This window comes from Plectropomus leopardus, chromosome 2, assembly GCF_026936395.1.
Source record: "Plectropomus leopardus strain MGB_pleo_1.0 chromosome 2, ASM2693639v1, whole genome shotgun sequence".
Taxonomy (NCBI): Eukaryota; Metazoa; Chordata; class Actinopteri; order Perciformes; family Serranidae; genus Plectropomus; species Plectropomus leopardus.
Window position 1 is genome coordinate 39,523,400 of NC_142177.1, and position 16,256 is coordinate 39,539,655.

At 40.2% G+C, this 16,256-nt stretch overlaps 3 protein-coding genes across 3 annotated transcripts; 2 read left to right on the top strand and 1 right to left on the bottom strand.

The window, feature by feature from the left end:
- Nucleotides 1–937: 937 nt before the first annotated feature.
- cyc1 (cytochrome c-1) lies at nt 938–7,955 on the top strand. The gene is made up of 7 exons (XM_042510477.2): nt 938–1,095; nt 4,050–4,240; nt 4,462–4,588; nt 5,188–5,345; nt 5,452–5,612; nt 5,877–5,977; nt 7,291–7,955. The coding sequence occupies exons 1-7, from the start codon at nt 1,015–1,017 to the stop codon at nt 7,393–7,395; spliced, it is 924 nt and encodes a 307-aa protein (XP_042366411.1). The 5' UTR covers nt 938–1,014; the 3' UTR covers nt 7,396–7,955.
- Nucleotides 7,956–8,261: 306 nt separating this feature from the next.
- Nucleotides 8,262–11,298, bottom strand: LOC121960657 (nuclear factor 7, ovary-like). Its single transcript, XM_088070532.1, has 2 exons — nt 11,165–11,298; nt 8,262–11,092 (listed from the first exon to the last, which is right to left on the bottom strand). The coding sequence occupies exon 2, from the start codon at nt 11,073–11,075 to the stop codon at nt 9,696–9,698; it is 1,380 nt and encodes a 459-aa protein (XP_087926658.1). The 5' UTR covers nt 11,076–11,092; nt 11,165–11,298; the 3' UTR covers nt 8,262–9,695.
- Nucleotides 11,299–11,305: 7 nt separating this feature from the next.
- On the top strand, nt 11,306–15,900 carry hesx1 (HESX homeobox 1). Its single transcript, XM_042510999.2, has 4 exons — nt 11,306–13,302; nt 13,894–14,054; nt 14,683–14,784; nt 15,218–15,900. The coding sequence occupies exons 1-4, from the start codon at nt 13,182–13,184 to the stop codon at nt 15,422–15,424; spliced, it is 591 nt and encodes a 196-aa protein (XP_042366933.1). The 5' UTR covers nt 11,306–13,181; the 3' UTR covers nt 15,425–15,900.
- The last annotated feature ends 356 nt before the right edge of the window (nt 15,901–16,256 follow it).

Consider the following 16,256-nt stretch of genomic DNA (forward strand, 5'->3'; position numbering starts at 1 on the left):
TTAATTTTAAGAGAGTAATGGGGAGTAAAAATCCCAACTATTTCACACCATGCCAAAGCACAAACTAGCTTTGGTTTTTGGTGCAAAGGCCTACATGAAACATATAATAAATTGGTCTATATTAAACGTTTATATTAAAGACTTTGGCTATTTTGTTTTGTAATATTCTTCATTTAGCCTTCATATATCACTTAAAATGTTTACCTTGGAAATATTTGGTATCTTTTTTTTTTTTTAGCATATCACCACCTATATGACCTGACTATGGTTTTTTTCACTTTGACATACTGTATCAGCATAAAGAAAACATAAAATTGGATTTTGAAAATTATATTTTTACTATAAAAAACAAAATAAAAATATTCTCAATGAAGCATTTTAAAATAATAGAAAAATAAGGCAAAGTACTACAATACTCAAGAACTTCAGCATAGAACAGAAAAAAATACAATGATACTCCTATAATATAACAAATGTACAATAAAGTTGTTTCAGAGTAAGCTGTGGAGTTGTTTGTTGTTTAAGCAGGGGATGTGCAAAAGTTTACAGTAGAGCCAACAGACATGTAAAATCACACACAAGTGCAAAATATTAAGGATGACAATAAAGTCTGGGATTAATTTCCACCTTTCCAGTTTTTTAGCACTATTTTTGCTTTCATTTTAAAATTCTGATGGGTTAAATGAGAGACAAAACCACTATAAAATACATGGCAAGTGTTGCATTAAGTATATTATATATATATATATATATATATATATATATATATATATGTGTGTGTGTGTGTGTGTGTGTGTGTGTGTGTGTGTGTGTGTGTGTTTACTATGTGCACGATTCACACACTGTATGTGATGGGAATTATGTTTTATTCTGACAGTTAACTTGTGACCCAAGTGAATGCGGGGCACTTCACGCAGGCCGGTTTTATTTTGAAGGTTCGGACCGGAAAGGTCTGTGGTGGCCTCGCGCGAGTCCAGGCAGCTTCTCCTCTCAGCTCAGAGAACCGCAGAGAAGATGGCGGCGCTACGAGTCGTGGTGCTATCGGGGAGTGGGAGAGCCCTCCTCAGCACACCGAAAACTATCAAGACCCCCGTGGTAGGTCGACAAATGAGTATCATATATATAATTTAGGGCAGAGTTTATTTATATCTAAATTTTGACGAGAAGGTGCTTCTGTTTGGAGTCCTAGCACCGAGCTAACGTTAGCCTGGCTGCTGTCAGCGGGGTGAGGCAAGGTCACTCGTGTTCATATACATTTTTAGGATACCAGCAACGACTGTGAAAGTAATTATTTTGTTATTTTGTCTGTTTTGAAACGTAGAAGTCGTCCAGGCGTCAATAACAGCGACATCCAATGCCTCAGGTCTGAAAAACTGTGGTAGCCATCGGGATGTGGCTCAAGCTAGCCGGTTAGCTAATTCATGAAGTCGTGTCAACCACCCGGCAAACGTGCAGAATCACTCAAATTTAACAAACACGTAGGCTTTAAGTCTGTGGATATGATTCTGCACGTCAGATTTTGTAATCGTAATTTTTGAAATCGTGTCATCGTCAACACGGGTTGGGTTGCGGTCATTTTCCGTGAAAACATCAGATGCTAAAGTAGTCGAGCTAATCGGCTAATCGGTTAGCATTTCAAGGACTGAGAGGACTTCCGGCGATGAGAGCAGACTGTAGACGGTTATCGCTGTAACGAAAACGTTATCCTGCGTCTGAGGGATAAATGTCCCCCATAAGGACATCGTGAGATAAGCTCAAACAGTCTGTAACGTTTTGCGCTTGATTTGGTTGAAGGTGGTTAAAAAACATGAACATGTTTGTCAATTGATCAGAGTTGTGACCAGATGGGAGCAAAAATAGAAACAGGGCACCAGGAGCAGGTAGATTACTGTTGGTCTAAGTTTGTCATAGTTGTTTTAAAACTCCATGCTATAACTGTTGATTTTGTCTCTTATAGAAACAATCCCGATCACTACATGATTGGAAACCTTTTTTGTCTTATTATTAGTTCGCAACCTGGAGACAATCAGTTACTTTCAGGTATTATAAGTAAGAATGCATGGAAATATTGGTATAGGCAGATGTTAGCTTTAAAATAGAACATTGGAATCGGACAAGATGTTGATTTTTGTCTACGACAAACAGAATTTTCAATTAACAAAAAAAATATCTGGAAAATACGGCTGGGTATTGTCAATAACCTCACAATTCAATTCAGTTTAGATTTTTTGGGTCGCGATTCGATTTGATTTTGACCCAGTTGCCTTGATATTGATTCAGTTATGTGTTAATGTCAGAAACACACATAATTAATTAGAATACCTTCTGATATGTGTTCAGTGAAGCGTGCATTATCTGTTATCTGATCTATCTGATTCAGTGCAAACTGACATCAAAACTTATCTTACCATTACATTATTCCTTATTAGATAAAAATTAAAACCAATATAAATTAAGAGTACAGAAAAGTGCACAGTTTTGCCTGAGTTGAACTTAACAAAAGTAATAAACATTTATGCAGGATTTGTCTACCTGTATTTGTGTGTAATCAACAGCTTTAGCGTTAGCAACAGGTTGCAAAACATCTGCGTGTTGTTGGCTCAAATGGTTCTGTAGGTTTGTCTTATTGTTGCAGTGTTTTAACACTGACTCACAAGGCTCACACGTGGTGTAATTACTATCGACTTTGTGTATCCAAACGTTGGTTTTAAATGTTGTCGTCGCTGATTTTAACACATGGTTAACTCGAGCCACTGACCCCATTTTAATGAACAAACAACAGATGTTTGGGGGTCAAGTGGGGCCTCTGAACAACATCAATCACACTCCGGCAGCACTCACACTGCCCCCAAGCGAGCGGGGCGTCATTACAACGCAAATAATCAATTTCAGGATTTTATGAATCAATACTGAATTGGCCAAAACATATTGCAATGCATTGATGAATCAGTTTTTTTACCCAGCCCTAGTAGAAAACATCAAGTATTTTGCTTATTTTGCACCATGAATAAATATTATGTTCATCAAAAAGCATTTCATTTCATGTTTCCATCTGCTGGTGGGCCACCATGACAAGAGTTTGCATATTATGATGTTAAGTCCATTATAGGAGAGGCTTGCTGATCACTAAAAACCTAATACCATGCATCCCTATGATGATAAGTAATGCAGCAGATTTAAAATGTTTTGTTTTGGAATATGGCTCAATTATTGATCAATTATTCGAATGAACATTTTAGGCCCTACATCACTCGAGTGCTGGTATGCAGTTAGTGCTCTTGCCCAAAGTCAGTTTTTACTTGCCCCTATTTAGATTGGCCAAGTGAATTTTAATCATGGTAATGTGATATGTGACTTCACCACTAGGCCTGTCTGTGGGACATATGGGACTTGCAAATGGGAAATGATGGTACCAGTAGGTGCTGTTCCCAAGTGTAGCCTGGTTTGAGGCTGTAGATGGAGGTGAGTGTGTGTGGGTGATGCTGTCATGTGATGCCCTCTGTCTGATTACAGAAGCACTAGTGAAGGGCAGTTTCGTAAGGAGAACCAGCATGCACTCTGTAGGCAAGGGCGTTACAATGAACTGAACTGTGCGTTAAGTGTGTACACAGTAAAGCTGTGTCTGGAAGTGAGCTTTTAGTTTGACAAGTGAATGTGGGAAAACTGAAGCGTTGTTACTTACAAATTTTGCCGTACTTTTTAGAGCTGAAAGGAAGTTAATAAGTTACTAGTTTGATGTGAGGGTTTGCTGCTCTTCTTTGCCTCTGAGGATAGTTATCAGAATATTTTTGGCTTTTAGGCTATTGATGGGACAAAACAAGCAAGGTAAAGATGTCACACCGGCCTTCCAGAATTGTTTTTTTTTTTTTTAGGTGTTGTAGGTCAAACTGTTGACCATCTGTCAACGTCATTATCAGCACAGTAATCAACGATGAAAATAACTGTCAGACAATATAAACTAACTGGATTTTATAAATGATCACCTGCACATTATTATTGGGAGGATTTTTAAGTAAGAAATTAACTGGTGTGCGCTTGTTCATTCCCAGGCCAACATGTCCTTCGCCAGTCTGCCTCGAAACAAGAAGGTTGCCCTGACAACACTAGGTGTGGTCACAGCCGGCGGGGCGGGGCTCGCTCTGATGCTGCACCAGTCTGTTAAAGCCTCCGACCTGGAGCTCCACCCTCCTCATTATCCCTGGAGCCATGCTGGACCTCTGTCCTCTCTGGACCACGCTAGGTATGAAGGATGGACACACACACACACACACACACACACTCACACTCACTCCAGTGTTGGCAATTATCAATTGCAATTAAAAAAAAAAAATAGGTAAAAATCATAATTTCACATATGTTTTGTTATTGCACCTTTGATGCTATACTTTATTGAGAATGAGCACATTTTTTCACCGCTGGTGTCTGTGTTTTCTTACTCTGTTGCTCCGTATCCCGTTGCAGTATTCGCCGTGGTTATCAGGTGTATAAACAGGTGTGTTCAGCGTGCCACAGTATGGAGTACCTGGCCTTCAGAAACCTCGTCGGAGTGTCGCACACAGAAGCCGAGGTCAAGACCATCGCTGAGGAGGTGAGGCTGTGTGTATGTGAGAATAAGGGGGGGGGGTTACTGTAGTGTAGTTCACGTGAGATCCAACCGAAGTGGACCAGAAAGACTGCAGGTATGAACAAAACAGTAATGAATGAAAATTAATGGAATTACGTCCCAAACATATTTCACAAGAAAAGTTTAATTTCATATTTTATTAAAGCAACATTTGTACATTTGTAGATCAGACATGTTAACATTTGTTTAAAAAAGGGTTAAGACTTTACTTTTGCTGCATTCAGATGCCCGAGACATAGCATGATTTATTTCAAAAATACAGGGGAAAATTGTTCCCAAAAACAGTAATGTAGATTTAAACAAGTTAGAGAAAAATGAGAACTTTATTCATAGTTATCGTGATTATAAATCTAAAATTATTATATAAAGTTTTTTTCATGTCATTTCCATGTTTTTTTGAACTTCACATTTTTTTGTTTGTTGGGTTTTTGTTGAGTTTTTTGCTCATTTTCAGATAATATATATATATATACATAATATTTCATGCTAGTTCTGTCAGCTGGTGGAGACACACAGCTGTATCTTTGGTTATATTTTAAAGCTGTCTTGTGTGTTTTGTTCAGGTTGAGGTTGTTGACGGACCCGATGAGAGTGGCGAGATGTTCACTCGGCCAGGAAAGCTGTCAGACTACTTCCCAAAACCCTACCCCAACCCCGAGGCTGCTCGAGTCGCCAACAACGGAGCCCTGCCTCCGGACCTCAGCTACATCGTCAACGCCAGGTAACTCCTGAAGACAGAAAACCAACACAGCTCAAGTCAGTCTCACAAAACCAGCCTGAAATCCAAATAAGATGTCCACCCATTATGTCCTGTTGCCCCCCCTCAGACATGGAGGAGAGGACTACGTGTTCAGCCTGCTGACAGGATACTGCGAACCTCCAGCAGGAGTGACGGTGAGAGAGGGACTCTACTACAACCCATACTTCCCTGGCCAGGCTATCGGCATGGCTCCGCCCATCTATAACGAGATCCTGGAGTATGATGACGGTAAGTTCAAGCGTGCAGAACAATCTGCTGTCAGACAGTTTGATCGACTGGTTTGCAATAATAAACAGTGAGGCGAGCGAAAAGAGAGAATATACAAACATATTGTGCATGGAGCGCTAATGCAGCTGTTACATGCATGTTTAATATATGAAAATCAACTGCTGTTGGTTTGTAAAAATACTGTGATAGCAGATTTAACTATGTTGTTGTCCTGTAGTTAAAGTCATTGTGCTGATGGTTGCTGTTGTGCATCTGTCGCCATAGGAACTCCTGCCACCATGAGCCAGGTTGCTAAAGACGTGTGTACGTTTTTGAGGTGGGCTGCCGAGCCAGAGCACGACCAACGCAAACGCATGGGACTGAAGGTACAACACACACACACAAACACACACATATATCCCTGATTACATATGGATTACATATGGGCTGATATTAGGTCCAATGTGATGCTTTAGTTTGGTGTCAGTACCAAAACTGTGCTCTCATTTCAGTACTCTTGTTAGAGGAGTTTATACATACATTTCATTTAACAAAGGGAGCCTTCATTTTTCGACAGGTGAATGTCGTAATAAAAGCTGCCGTGCAAAAAGGTTTCCTGAAAAAAAATGGAATGTAAAAGTATTTAAATCATCAAATATCTGATTACAACAAAAGAAAAAAGAAATTAAAAGCCAGACATTCGATGCCAGCTTTCTGTACCTAAAACTGTCAAGATAAGTGATCCATTTTTTCTGGCTAAATGGCATTCCCTCAAGGACCTTACAGGTGTTTTTGGCATTGTTGCAGCCTAAAATTTCCAATTTTTTGCAAATAGTTGTTTTTTTGTGTGTGTGTGTGTGGAAATCATTTAAAAATGGTAGGAAACTCCAGTGACAATAATACTACACTGTGCTAACGGCGTGATTTCTACTCCACTAAAGTTACCATTTATCTGCATATTTAATCTAACTCACCTGGATTCTTAAACATGACATAGATTTGGATGCAGCAGCATCTGTAACGGTGAATTGTTTTGTTTGGTGTCTACGCGTTTCAGCCATCATATGGGCGTGCGTTTTGCGGTAGAAAAGTGTTTGTCAATTGACACCGTTAGTTTTCTACTACAACGTCGCATACATTGCCGCACACTTTACTCCCTCTTTTGTGCTGATCATCGGGGGATTTCCCTGCATCTTCTTTTGCAGTTTGTAGGTAAAAGTGGGACGTTTGTGCTGCACCAGAAACATGAACCACTTGCGCCAACAGCTGCTTTTTAAATCTCCTGCGGTGGGGCGCACTCATAAACACGCTGTCAAAACGTCCCACTCATTTCGGAGCTGTTACTACCTCCATTCCCCGCTCAGAGGCGAGCCCACTCTGTCCCCCCTTTCTGCGATTGGACAGTATTAGAGAACAGTGAGGCGGCACAACGGCGTGATATTCCCGCCCTGATTAGGCAGTGCAAATGCAACTAAGAAGTTAGTTTGACGTTTGGTCAAATTTGTGGGAAACTTGCGCTGACTGGACAAAATTTCAGGGTTGCACAGAATTCACAGGGAGGATGCACGTCTGAACCACTAGGCAACTGAATGCGCCTCCAAATTCGCCCTTTATCTGAAGTTTTCTCTGTTGCTTATTTAATGTAGAAGAAGTTAAACCAGTGTGTAAACGTGGATTAATCTGTCGTTCTTCTCTCCAGCTGCTGCTGGGCACCGGCATCCTCATCCCTCTGCTGTACTACATGAAGAGACACAGGTGGTCCGTGCTGAAGAGCAGAAAGATCGCCTATAAGCCTCCCAAGTAAACTGAATCAAACACCCCCACCTGGGCCTAAAACCTTCACAGAGGGCTGCGTTCAACAACACCACAGCGCTCACCTCACAATGACCATATGGACAAAGAACAACTGGCAAACACACACATGCCTTTCTAAGAGGGGTATGGAGATGAGAGTATATATATAATGTTTATTCCTACAGGAGAATGCCTGTTTTTAGTTGTTGGCGTGTTAGAACCGAACGTGACAGATTTTTCTTTATCTGGAATAATGTGGTGGAAGTGTGTCAGAGTTGTGGCGTTCTTGAACGCACCCTCCACAAAGTTTGTTTGATTTCAGGTTTGACATCTCGTATCAGAAACTTTGTCGAAATCGACCGAGACGTCGATTGACTGCCCATCTTTGTAAAATATTCAATAATCACACAAACGCTGAGAAATGGTTGCCGTTAAAGTTCGTAACATCAGTTTGTAACATCACCCTGAGTGCGTGTTAATCCATCCTCCCCTGCCCTCGCCACTCAGTGGATGCAACGCAACCTCTGAACCTCTGTTTTACTGTACAAAATAAATTATCTTAATGGGAAACTCCGACGGTTTGTTTTGTTTGTAGCAGAAGTCACACACACACACACACACACACACACACACACACACACACACACACACTGCTTAATGCTGCCTGTGTCGTTCTGATCATTTCGGACTCGTAGAATCTGCTTCTATGAGATGTCATGTAAATATTTAATAAAGTGGTGACTGAACAAATTTTCCGAAGAGGTTAGAATTGGTCGACCTCCAGGGTGGAACATCACTTATTCTTTGGAAATGTCAGAAATGAATCAGATTTATGTCTTCTGTCCGTATACACAAAACTACCCAAAAGACAAACTGTCCAAAACAACCTGTTTTTATTTTCACACAGTTTTCACTCTTGCAAACAAAGTTCACAGTTGGTTCAACCAATTTATTTTTAAAGGATGTTCAATCTACACATAAGCCTTTTGTTTATTCTGAACTTTTCCTTAAAAACTCTTAATACTCTGAAGTGGAGTTTCACAAACCACTAAATTAGTTTGTCAAGAAAGATTAAAAAACAAATATGTGATGGTTTATAGCAATGATACTCAATTTATGGCCCGTGAGCCAAATCTGGCCTCCAATAAGGGGCTCGGTGGCCCCCAACTGATGCACAATAAAAATAAAGTGATTAACATTGGAATTTTTTTTTTGTACTTTCGGTATACAGAAGGTGCTAGAGTCCATAAGATGGCATCAAAATAGAGCTTTTTATCAAAAAAAGTGCCAGTGGAGGACGGAGGTCCTAGTTCAGCCCCTAATGTCCTAAAATCCAAGAGACATGCTAAAATCCGGAAAACGTCCCAATATACAAGAAACAACTAAAATTTGATTTAAGTTCTAATATCTGAGAAACAACCTAAACACCTAGAAATGTCCTGAAATCCCAGAAATGTCCTCAAATCAAATAAAATTTTATTGATCTAAAAATCCCAGAAACATCCAAAAAATTCGAGGAATGTTTTGAAATAAGAAGCATCTCAAAAACAGAGAAACAAATCAAATCTCAAATCTTACGCACATCCTAAAATTCCAAGAAACATCCTAAAATTCCAAGAAACATCCTAAAATCCAGAAATGTCCTAAAATCTTAGAATCATCTAAAAATCTGAGAAACATCCTAAAGTTTGAGGAATGTCCTGCAAAAAGAAACATCCAAAACGACCTACAATTTAAGAAACATCCTAAAATCACAGAAATGTCCTCAAATCTAATACACCTCCTAAAATTCGATAAATATCCTAAAATCCCAGAAAAGTCTAAAAATCCTAGAAACATCCTAAACTCAGAGAAACGTCCTAAAATCCGAGAAATGTCCTAAAACCCTGGAAGCCGCCCTCGCGCAAGGAAAGTTTAGTATTTCTGCGTTAAAGTGTGATTTGGGGTCCTCGCTCCGTTGACTAACAGGACTGACACCAGTCTGGTTCCTGGAACGCTGCCACTGACTCGTGACCTTTCCTTCTTTTGAATTTCCCTGTTTACGATCAGGATTTTGGAGTATCCCGATGATGTCGTCTTCTTCCCATTAATATTCGTTCTTTGCTGGTACAGAACATAATGCCTGGTGTAGTTAGAAATTAGCACATAACTGCACACAGATGATCAGAAACCTAGATAATAGTCTGCTCATGTATACAGGGTGAACAATAACCTGGTTTCTCATATTTCGTGTGAAAGTCGTCTCCTGAATAAGATCAAATTTGGATAAGGTTCAAAGCGGGAAAGTGGAAAAGTAGTGCAGTGGATGTGTTACACGGCTACAAAAACAGGAATTTGTAATATCTTCAGTGGGTGTGCATTAACGGTGTTAAAGTATGGGAACAGCCTCTCAGTAAAAGTGTGTGTGAAGGTGTATATGTGTGTGTTGGTGTCAGAATCAGAGAAGGACAGAGTTCCTCTGCTGCAGTCCAGTTTTACTCTGATTCTCCGAAGCTTCGTTCTCACTGAGAGAACAGTGGAGGGATCTGACAAAGAGCGGGCTGTGTATTTACCATTCAGGAACCCTATTCTCCATAAACGACACGGATGTTTTCCCTTCTTCTGGACCGACTCGGCTGCCACGCCAACAAACCAGTCCGTGTTGTCTCCGACCTCAACGTCCCAGCTGTGAGTGCCAGAGTTAAAACCCTCTGAGCCGAGGACGATACGGAAATAATCAAACCTCTCTGGGTTCTCAGGAAGCTTCTGCCTTCCTCCAAATCTCACTCCGGTCAGATCTTCAGTCAGGACGAGTTCTGGATGAGCAGAGTTTGGGTCCAGAATCACAGGACTGTAGGAGACCATGTCCTTCATCTTGTCCCAGATGTTGAAGGACAGGTTGCCCAGGTGTTTGGCCTCGTCTATCAGAGCTCCTGAGAGCACCTGTGGATCCTCCAGCAGGGGGCGCTGCTGGACTCTGTCCATTGCAGCCTTGTAGTTGAGCAGGAAGGAGACGTCTTCGGCTCTCAGCTCGTCCTCTGTGTCTCTGACTGTGTCTGAAAGAGCTGCTATCTCTCTGCTCAGAGCCTCCAGCTTCTCCTTCATCCTCCGACTCTTCTGCTGCTCCTCCTCCCTCAGAGCGGAGATCCTGGCCTCCTCTTCCTCGTGTAGAAACTGGTGAAGCTTCCTAAACTGCTCCTTAATCTGCATCTCTGTGCGTTGAGCCTGGATCTTAATGTACTCTGCTGTTTGATCACAGTTTCCTTTCACTTGTTCAAACAGCTTCAGTTTCTCTTGTAAAGGCTTCAAGGATTTCAGAAGCTCCTTTCTTCGATCCAGCGCAACTTCATTAATCGGTCTGAATGTGTGTCCAGCATGTGTTTCTGAATGCAGACACACGAGACACACGGGCTGCTGATGGTCCAAACAGAAGAGTTTGAGTTTCTCAGAGTGCAGACTGCAGAGAGCCTCTGCTGATAATCTCTGATCTCTCTTTTTTAAAAAGGTCTCGCACAGTTTCTTTAACGCTAAGTTGCACGGTGGCTCGCTTCTTGAAGATCTTCTCTTACAAACTGGACACTCCAGCAGTTGTCTCTCCGTCCACCAGTCCCTCAGACAGACTCTACAGAAGCTGTGGCTGCACGACAGGACGACAGGGTCTTTGAAGATGTCCCGGCAGACAGGACAGGAGAGATCCTCCTCTGAAGACATTTTCTCTCTGACTGCAGCTGAAAGGCAGAAATCACAGTCAGTCCCTTGCGAGACTTTAACTTTGAGTCGTGTTTCTTTGTAAAACTCACATCCAGCGTGCAGGTTTAGGTGACCGTGTCCTCTCCCCGGGCTGTCCTCTTTCACTGGATGTTGTCAGCTGAGTGTTACCGGCTCTTATTTTGTCGATAAGGAAGAGTGACAGAATTTTACTGGCATGTTTCAGGTGAGCCGGGAACACTGCGGGGCGGGGCTTTGATGAGGTAATGTGAGTGTCAGGTTTACAGGCCTTTGTCACAGCAGAGATTTTGACTTGTGACAATAGCAAAAGCACAGCTGTTCCGAGTAACAGTAACGATGTGTTCAAATGTTGCACTGAGTGTGGCAGTGAACCAGCATAAACGCCACCAAGACCCTGAAATCAAAGCAGCTAAATGGAACACAGCCAACATTAATGTCATTATTTACACCTGTGCTTTCCCTGCCCTGACAATTCAAAGTGTTTACAGGGAAAATGTCTACAATCATGAGGTAATGTCAGTGTAATACCCCTACAACTACAAGATTCTGACAGATACAGAGTACAGTTTAATGCAGTACAATTTTAGTAGTTTTAATACAGTTTAAATACAGTATGATGTAATATTCAACCCTTCCTAACCTGAGCAAACTGGCTTGAGTTAAAAAAAAACAACCAAAAAATGTGCAGAATGCCATGAGCAACAAAAAAAGAAATGACCCAAAAATTAACAAGAAGTTAGTCAAAAGTAAGAACATGGGAAATGTGCTTAAAAATTATAATAATTCTGTAGCATAATTTCAAATATGCAATTATAATTAGCAATACATGTAGTTTTCCTTAGTCCCCACCCCGGCATTTGGGAATTTTACAGCAGTTTTCTAAATGTACTATTTTTTTAAAATAATCTTTTTTTTAAATAATTTTTTTTGCTTGGTTTTCAAAGGTTGAAATACTTGTGAAAGTCATTTAAAAGCAGTACAAGCAAAGTGATGTCACCGCAGGTCACAGAGGGTTAAAGGTGTTGGTCGATGCAGCTGTTTCTTCTGCTCTTTACGCTGAGCCAAACTAACTGCCCTCTGCTCTGGCATTTTCACACTGATCTTCTCATCACACACAAAGTGAAATCTTGTTTCTCAACATGTCGAAATATTCCATACATCATCTTGAAGCTGAGTTTAGACGGACTTCCTTCGCCGGTGGTCCTCACATCCTCACATCCATCCTTCCTTTCATTCAGGGATAAATAAACAAGTGTGCGGTTGGTTTAAAGCTCCTCCAGGCCTTCATTAGGAGCTAATCTGGTTCTGAAAAGGTTTTCCTCCCCGCTGCTTCAACCTGCATTCACACGCTACGAGCTTCATCTGCATCACAACACACACAGATTAGGCTAATAGTATTAGTGAATCTCCGCGGATCGTAATTATTGCCATCATTGTCATGATTATTATTATTAGATTAAAGTCCGTCGCAGACTTGTAACAGAAGGACGGACGAATTTTTAGTGTGAAAACTAAAGTGATTTTCTACTTTGCTAATTTCGATGAAAAGGTTGGAATTACGCTTTGTGTTTGTGCGACACTGGTGACGGTTTTTAAAAAGGCTCCTCAACGTAATCTCACAAATACACTCACACGGTGTATCACTGAGGGAAAACGGATACAAACACACACACACACACCATGTTTTTTGTCTGCTGGAAAGTTTGCAAATACTCTCTTTTTTTGCAGAATTGTTAAACAAAGTAAACTACAGATTTAAATATGCTGTCTCTTTGTCACACACACACACACGCACACAGAGCAGAGATTAGCCGCTGTATGGGACCTCAGGGAATCTCATTCTCATGGAAAAACCACTTCTTAATTCTAATTGGTGGCCAGTGTAAATCCTCCACTCCCATTTAAAGCAGCAGTCAGCAGTTTGTCTTCCTGCTGCTTCACATGTTCCTCAGACTTTCAGCATTCACCTTCACAGATGATAGACCGCAGTATAGAGAAATTATCTGATGGTATAAGCTTTTTGTTTTTGTTGTTGTTAGTGTTTTTGTTTCGGGGCTGTTTATTGATAAGTCGGTCACATTAATTATTATGGCGTCCGCTGTGGCTCCTGTGACAGCAGAAAGCAAGCCGGCGTTCTCCATCGAGCGGATTCTGGGTTTGGAGCTGGAAAGACCTGGAAACTGCCTGAAACTCCACCGACCCTGGGCAGGTGAGGAGAAAACTCTCGATTTTGAAATCACTTTCTGCACAAATCTGATTCCTAATGACAAAACACAAACTGTCAGTCTGATCTGAAGTGTGCATCTTACTGTTGGGATTTTTTAAAAGAAAAAATTATAGAATTATAGAACTGACTTATTATTTTCTTGTTGTCATGTATGAAGTGTTTATGTGCCATTTAATTCAGTGTTTTCTGTGAGTGTGGTGTAGTTGTTGATTGTTCGGCTAAATTTAACTTCACTAAACTATAACGTAATAAAAATAACCCAGATGCCATTGTTTCATTAACCTAAGGGAGGAAGTGCACAAAAGGTAACAACAACAACAAGATGTATATTTTGGATATAACTGATCACTAGAATATATATCATCTAGGCTAATGTTAATGCATTCAAATGTATTTTAATTTGTAAAATGTAAATATATATACAAAGAGATGGGTGGAGGACGTAAGAGGTTGTCTGAGCGGACTGAGAAAGTTCCTCCGTTTGGTTTAATGTGAGATTAAATTGATTATTTGTCATACTTTAGTGATGACAGAAGGGGATTTATGTGCGATCTGCTCCTTTATTTTTCTCAGAGCGAGAAGAGAAGGAGAACAGAGGAAACAGCGTGTGCTTTAAACAACATTTTTATCAGAAACAACAACAACAAAATCATGCTGAGCAGCTGAACTCTGCCAGGCCGACATCCAGCTGGTACATCGGACGCAGACCACGCACCGCCTTCACCAGCAGCCAGGTGATCAATCAGTCAGTCTGTCAGTCATTTAGACAAATACATCCTGAGAAAGGATCCTTTCATGCAAACACCAACCTCACTAATGTAAAACCCTGGACATGTCTGTTAACCCTTTTAAACTTGAGCAAATTGTCGTGATATCTTTATAAAACATGGGAAAAAGGCCTTGAGCAATGAATGAAGAACAGCCCAAAAATTAGCAAGAAATTTCTAAAAAGTGCAAGAAAACTACCTAAAAATGAGTAAAAAAAAAAAAAAAAACAGAAAAAAAGAGGAAGAGAACAACACAAGAAAAGGACCTGGGAAAAGTGCTAAGAAAATTATAATAATTTTGTAATATAATGTTGAATAAAAAAAAAAATTCTATTTATTTCCTGCAATTTTATGGAACGTTTCTCAAGTTGCATGTTGCCTTTTTCCCATTTTTTTGATAGAAATCACACCAATTTGCTCAGACCCCAAAGGGTTAAATACTCATGAAAGGCATCTGAAAGCAGCAACACAAGAAAAGTGATGTGACTCCTTGTTTCAAACGGTTAATTACTCTCTCTCTCTTTCTCTCTCTCTCTGTGTGTGTGTGTGTGTGTGTGTGTGTGTGTGTGTGTGTGTGTGTGTCTGTGTCCTGCAGGTGAATGTACTGGAGACAGTGTTTCAGGTGAACTGTTATCCGGGGATCCAGCTGAGGGAGCAGCTGGCGGGCAGACTCGACCTGGACGAGGACAGAATACAGGTTCAGATTTCAATGTTAAATAAAAGTTTGTAATGTACAAATGTAACGTATCAGCAGTTTGCTGAAACATACAATGTCAACATTTATTCCCGCAAATAAATTGGCAGTCAAGAAAAATAAGTAAATAAATAACAATTGATGGTAAAAAAATATGAAAAAAATGTAAAAAAATTTTTTTTACAATTTGTCTGTTTTAAAGAGTTGAACACTTTTGTGCAGAAATGTGCAAAATATGGTCCAAGGATTGTAAAAAAGTGTGTAATGTATAGAACATGTAATCCGAATGAAGTCCACAGATGTGCATTGATGTGAGTAAGTAAATGAGAAAGAGGAAAAAAATTAAATATGAAAATAGAAAATAAAAATAAAAGACTAGCAGCTCTCCTTCTGTTGTCTCTGCTACATTAACTTTCTTTCTCTCTCTTTCTTTCAGATCTGGTTTCAGAACCGGCGGGCCAAACTGAGGCGATCGCTCAGAGAAACTCGTCTGCAGCTGGTTCAGACGGCCGTGGCTGACCTCGGGGTCAGACACGAGGTCATAGGTCATCTGAAGGCTGGGCGGGATGCGGGAGGTGACCTGCAGCTCGCCCAGCGGCTCGCCTCTCATCTGCAGCTGGAGGTGGAGGAAGAGGAGGAGTGATGCTGCTGAACTCGTCTGGATTTATTCATCTGTTTCTACCAGCTTCTGTCTTTATTCTTCACTTCTTCCAAATGCAAAAACACAACATCGGAAAATATATGGTGACATCACAGTTTGCTTACAAACCCAAAAAGATTTACGGAAAAATCGGTTTGTCTGTCAATCATTCTGAGGAAAGATGCCAGCTGTTGTCTTCAAGATCAAACTTTATCTCGAGATGTGCTCTGGATCAGTTTGTCTGATGCTCTGTAATGTGAAGTGTCTTAATATGTGAATATATTTCTGTCCTCTAAACTGTATAAAGTCTAATTAAAATAAATGTATGTGAATCTTGTCTGTCCCTGACTTCACCACAGTTTACGATCATTATTGCTGTCATTATACGCTGCAGGATTTTACCGGTCAGATCTCTGACACTGTTTTGGAATACCAGAGAGAAATTTCCCAAATATTCACCCAAACTTTTTAACAGTAGCAGCCACTTACCATAATATATTGTATAGCACATTAACTCATTTTTATTTTCATTTTGCATTCTTTGAAAAAGAAACCCATAAAGAAATAAGTTGTAAAGTTTGAAAAAGAAAAAAAAACACAACTTTTTATTTAGTTTATCACCATTAAAAATAATAATAATCATTTATTTTTCCAAAGTTATACCACTCATCATAGACAGACAGAAATTACCTTTGGATTTTAAATTTTCTGGCACTCTGAAGACAAACGCCTTTGTCAGAAGAAATACATTTTTTAAACTCCAGAATTTTGTCTTCAACTCTCAACTTTTAACTTTCTAACATCAAATGGTACGTTCTGAAATCAAATTACTAAA

Excerpts from the sequence above, each read along its gene's own strand:
- cyc1 (XM_042510477.2), top strand. The coding sequence starts at position 1,015 with ATGGCGGCGCTACGAGTCGTGGTGCTATCGGGGAGTGGGAGAGCCCTC. Across the intron at positions 5,346-5,451 it reads AGCTACATCGTCAACGCCAG|ACATGGAGGAGAGGACTACG; the intron begins GTAACTCCTGAA and ends GCCCCCCCTCAG. Across the intron at positions 5,978-7,290 it reads GCAAACGCATGGGACTGAAG|CTGCTGCTGGGCACCGGCAT; the intron begins GTACAACACACA and ends TCTTCTCTCCAG.
- LOC121960657 (XM_088070532.1), bottom strand. The coding sequence starts at position 11,075 with ATGTCTTCAGAGGAGGATCTCTCCTGTCCTGTCTGCCGGGACATCTTC.
- hesx1 (XM_042510999.2), top strand. The coding sequence starts at position 13,182 with ATGGCGTCCGCTGTGGCTCCTGTGACAGCAGAAAGCAAGCCGGCGTTC. Across the intron at positions 14,055-14,682 it reads CCGCCTTCACCAGCAGCCAG|GTGAATGTACTGGAGACAGT; the intron begins GTGATCAATCAG and ends TGTGTCCTGCAG. Across the intron at positions 14,785-15,217 it reads TGGACGAGGACAGAATACAG|ATCTGGTTTCAGAACCGGCG; the intron begins GTTCAGATTTCA and ends TCTTTCTTTCAG.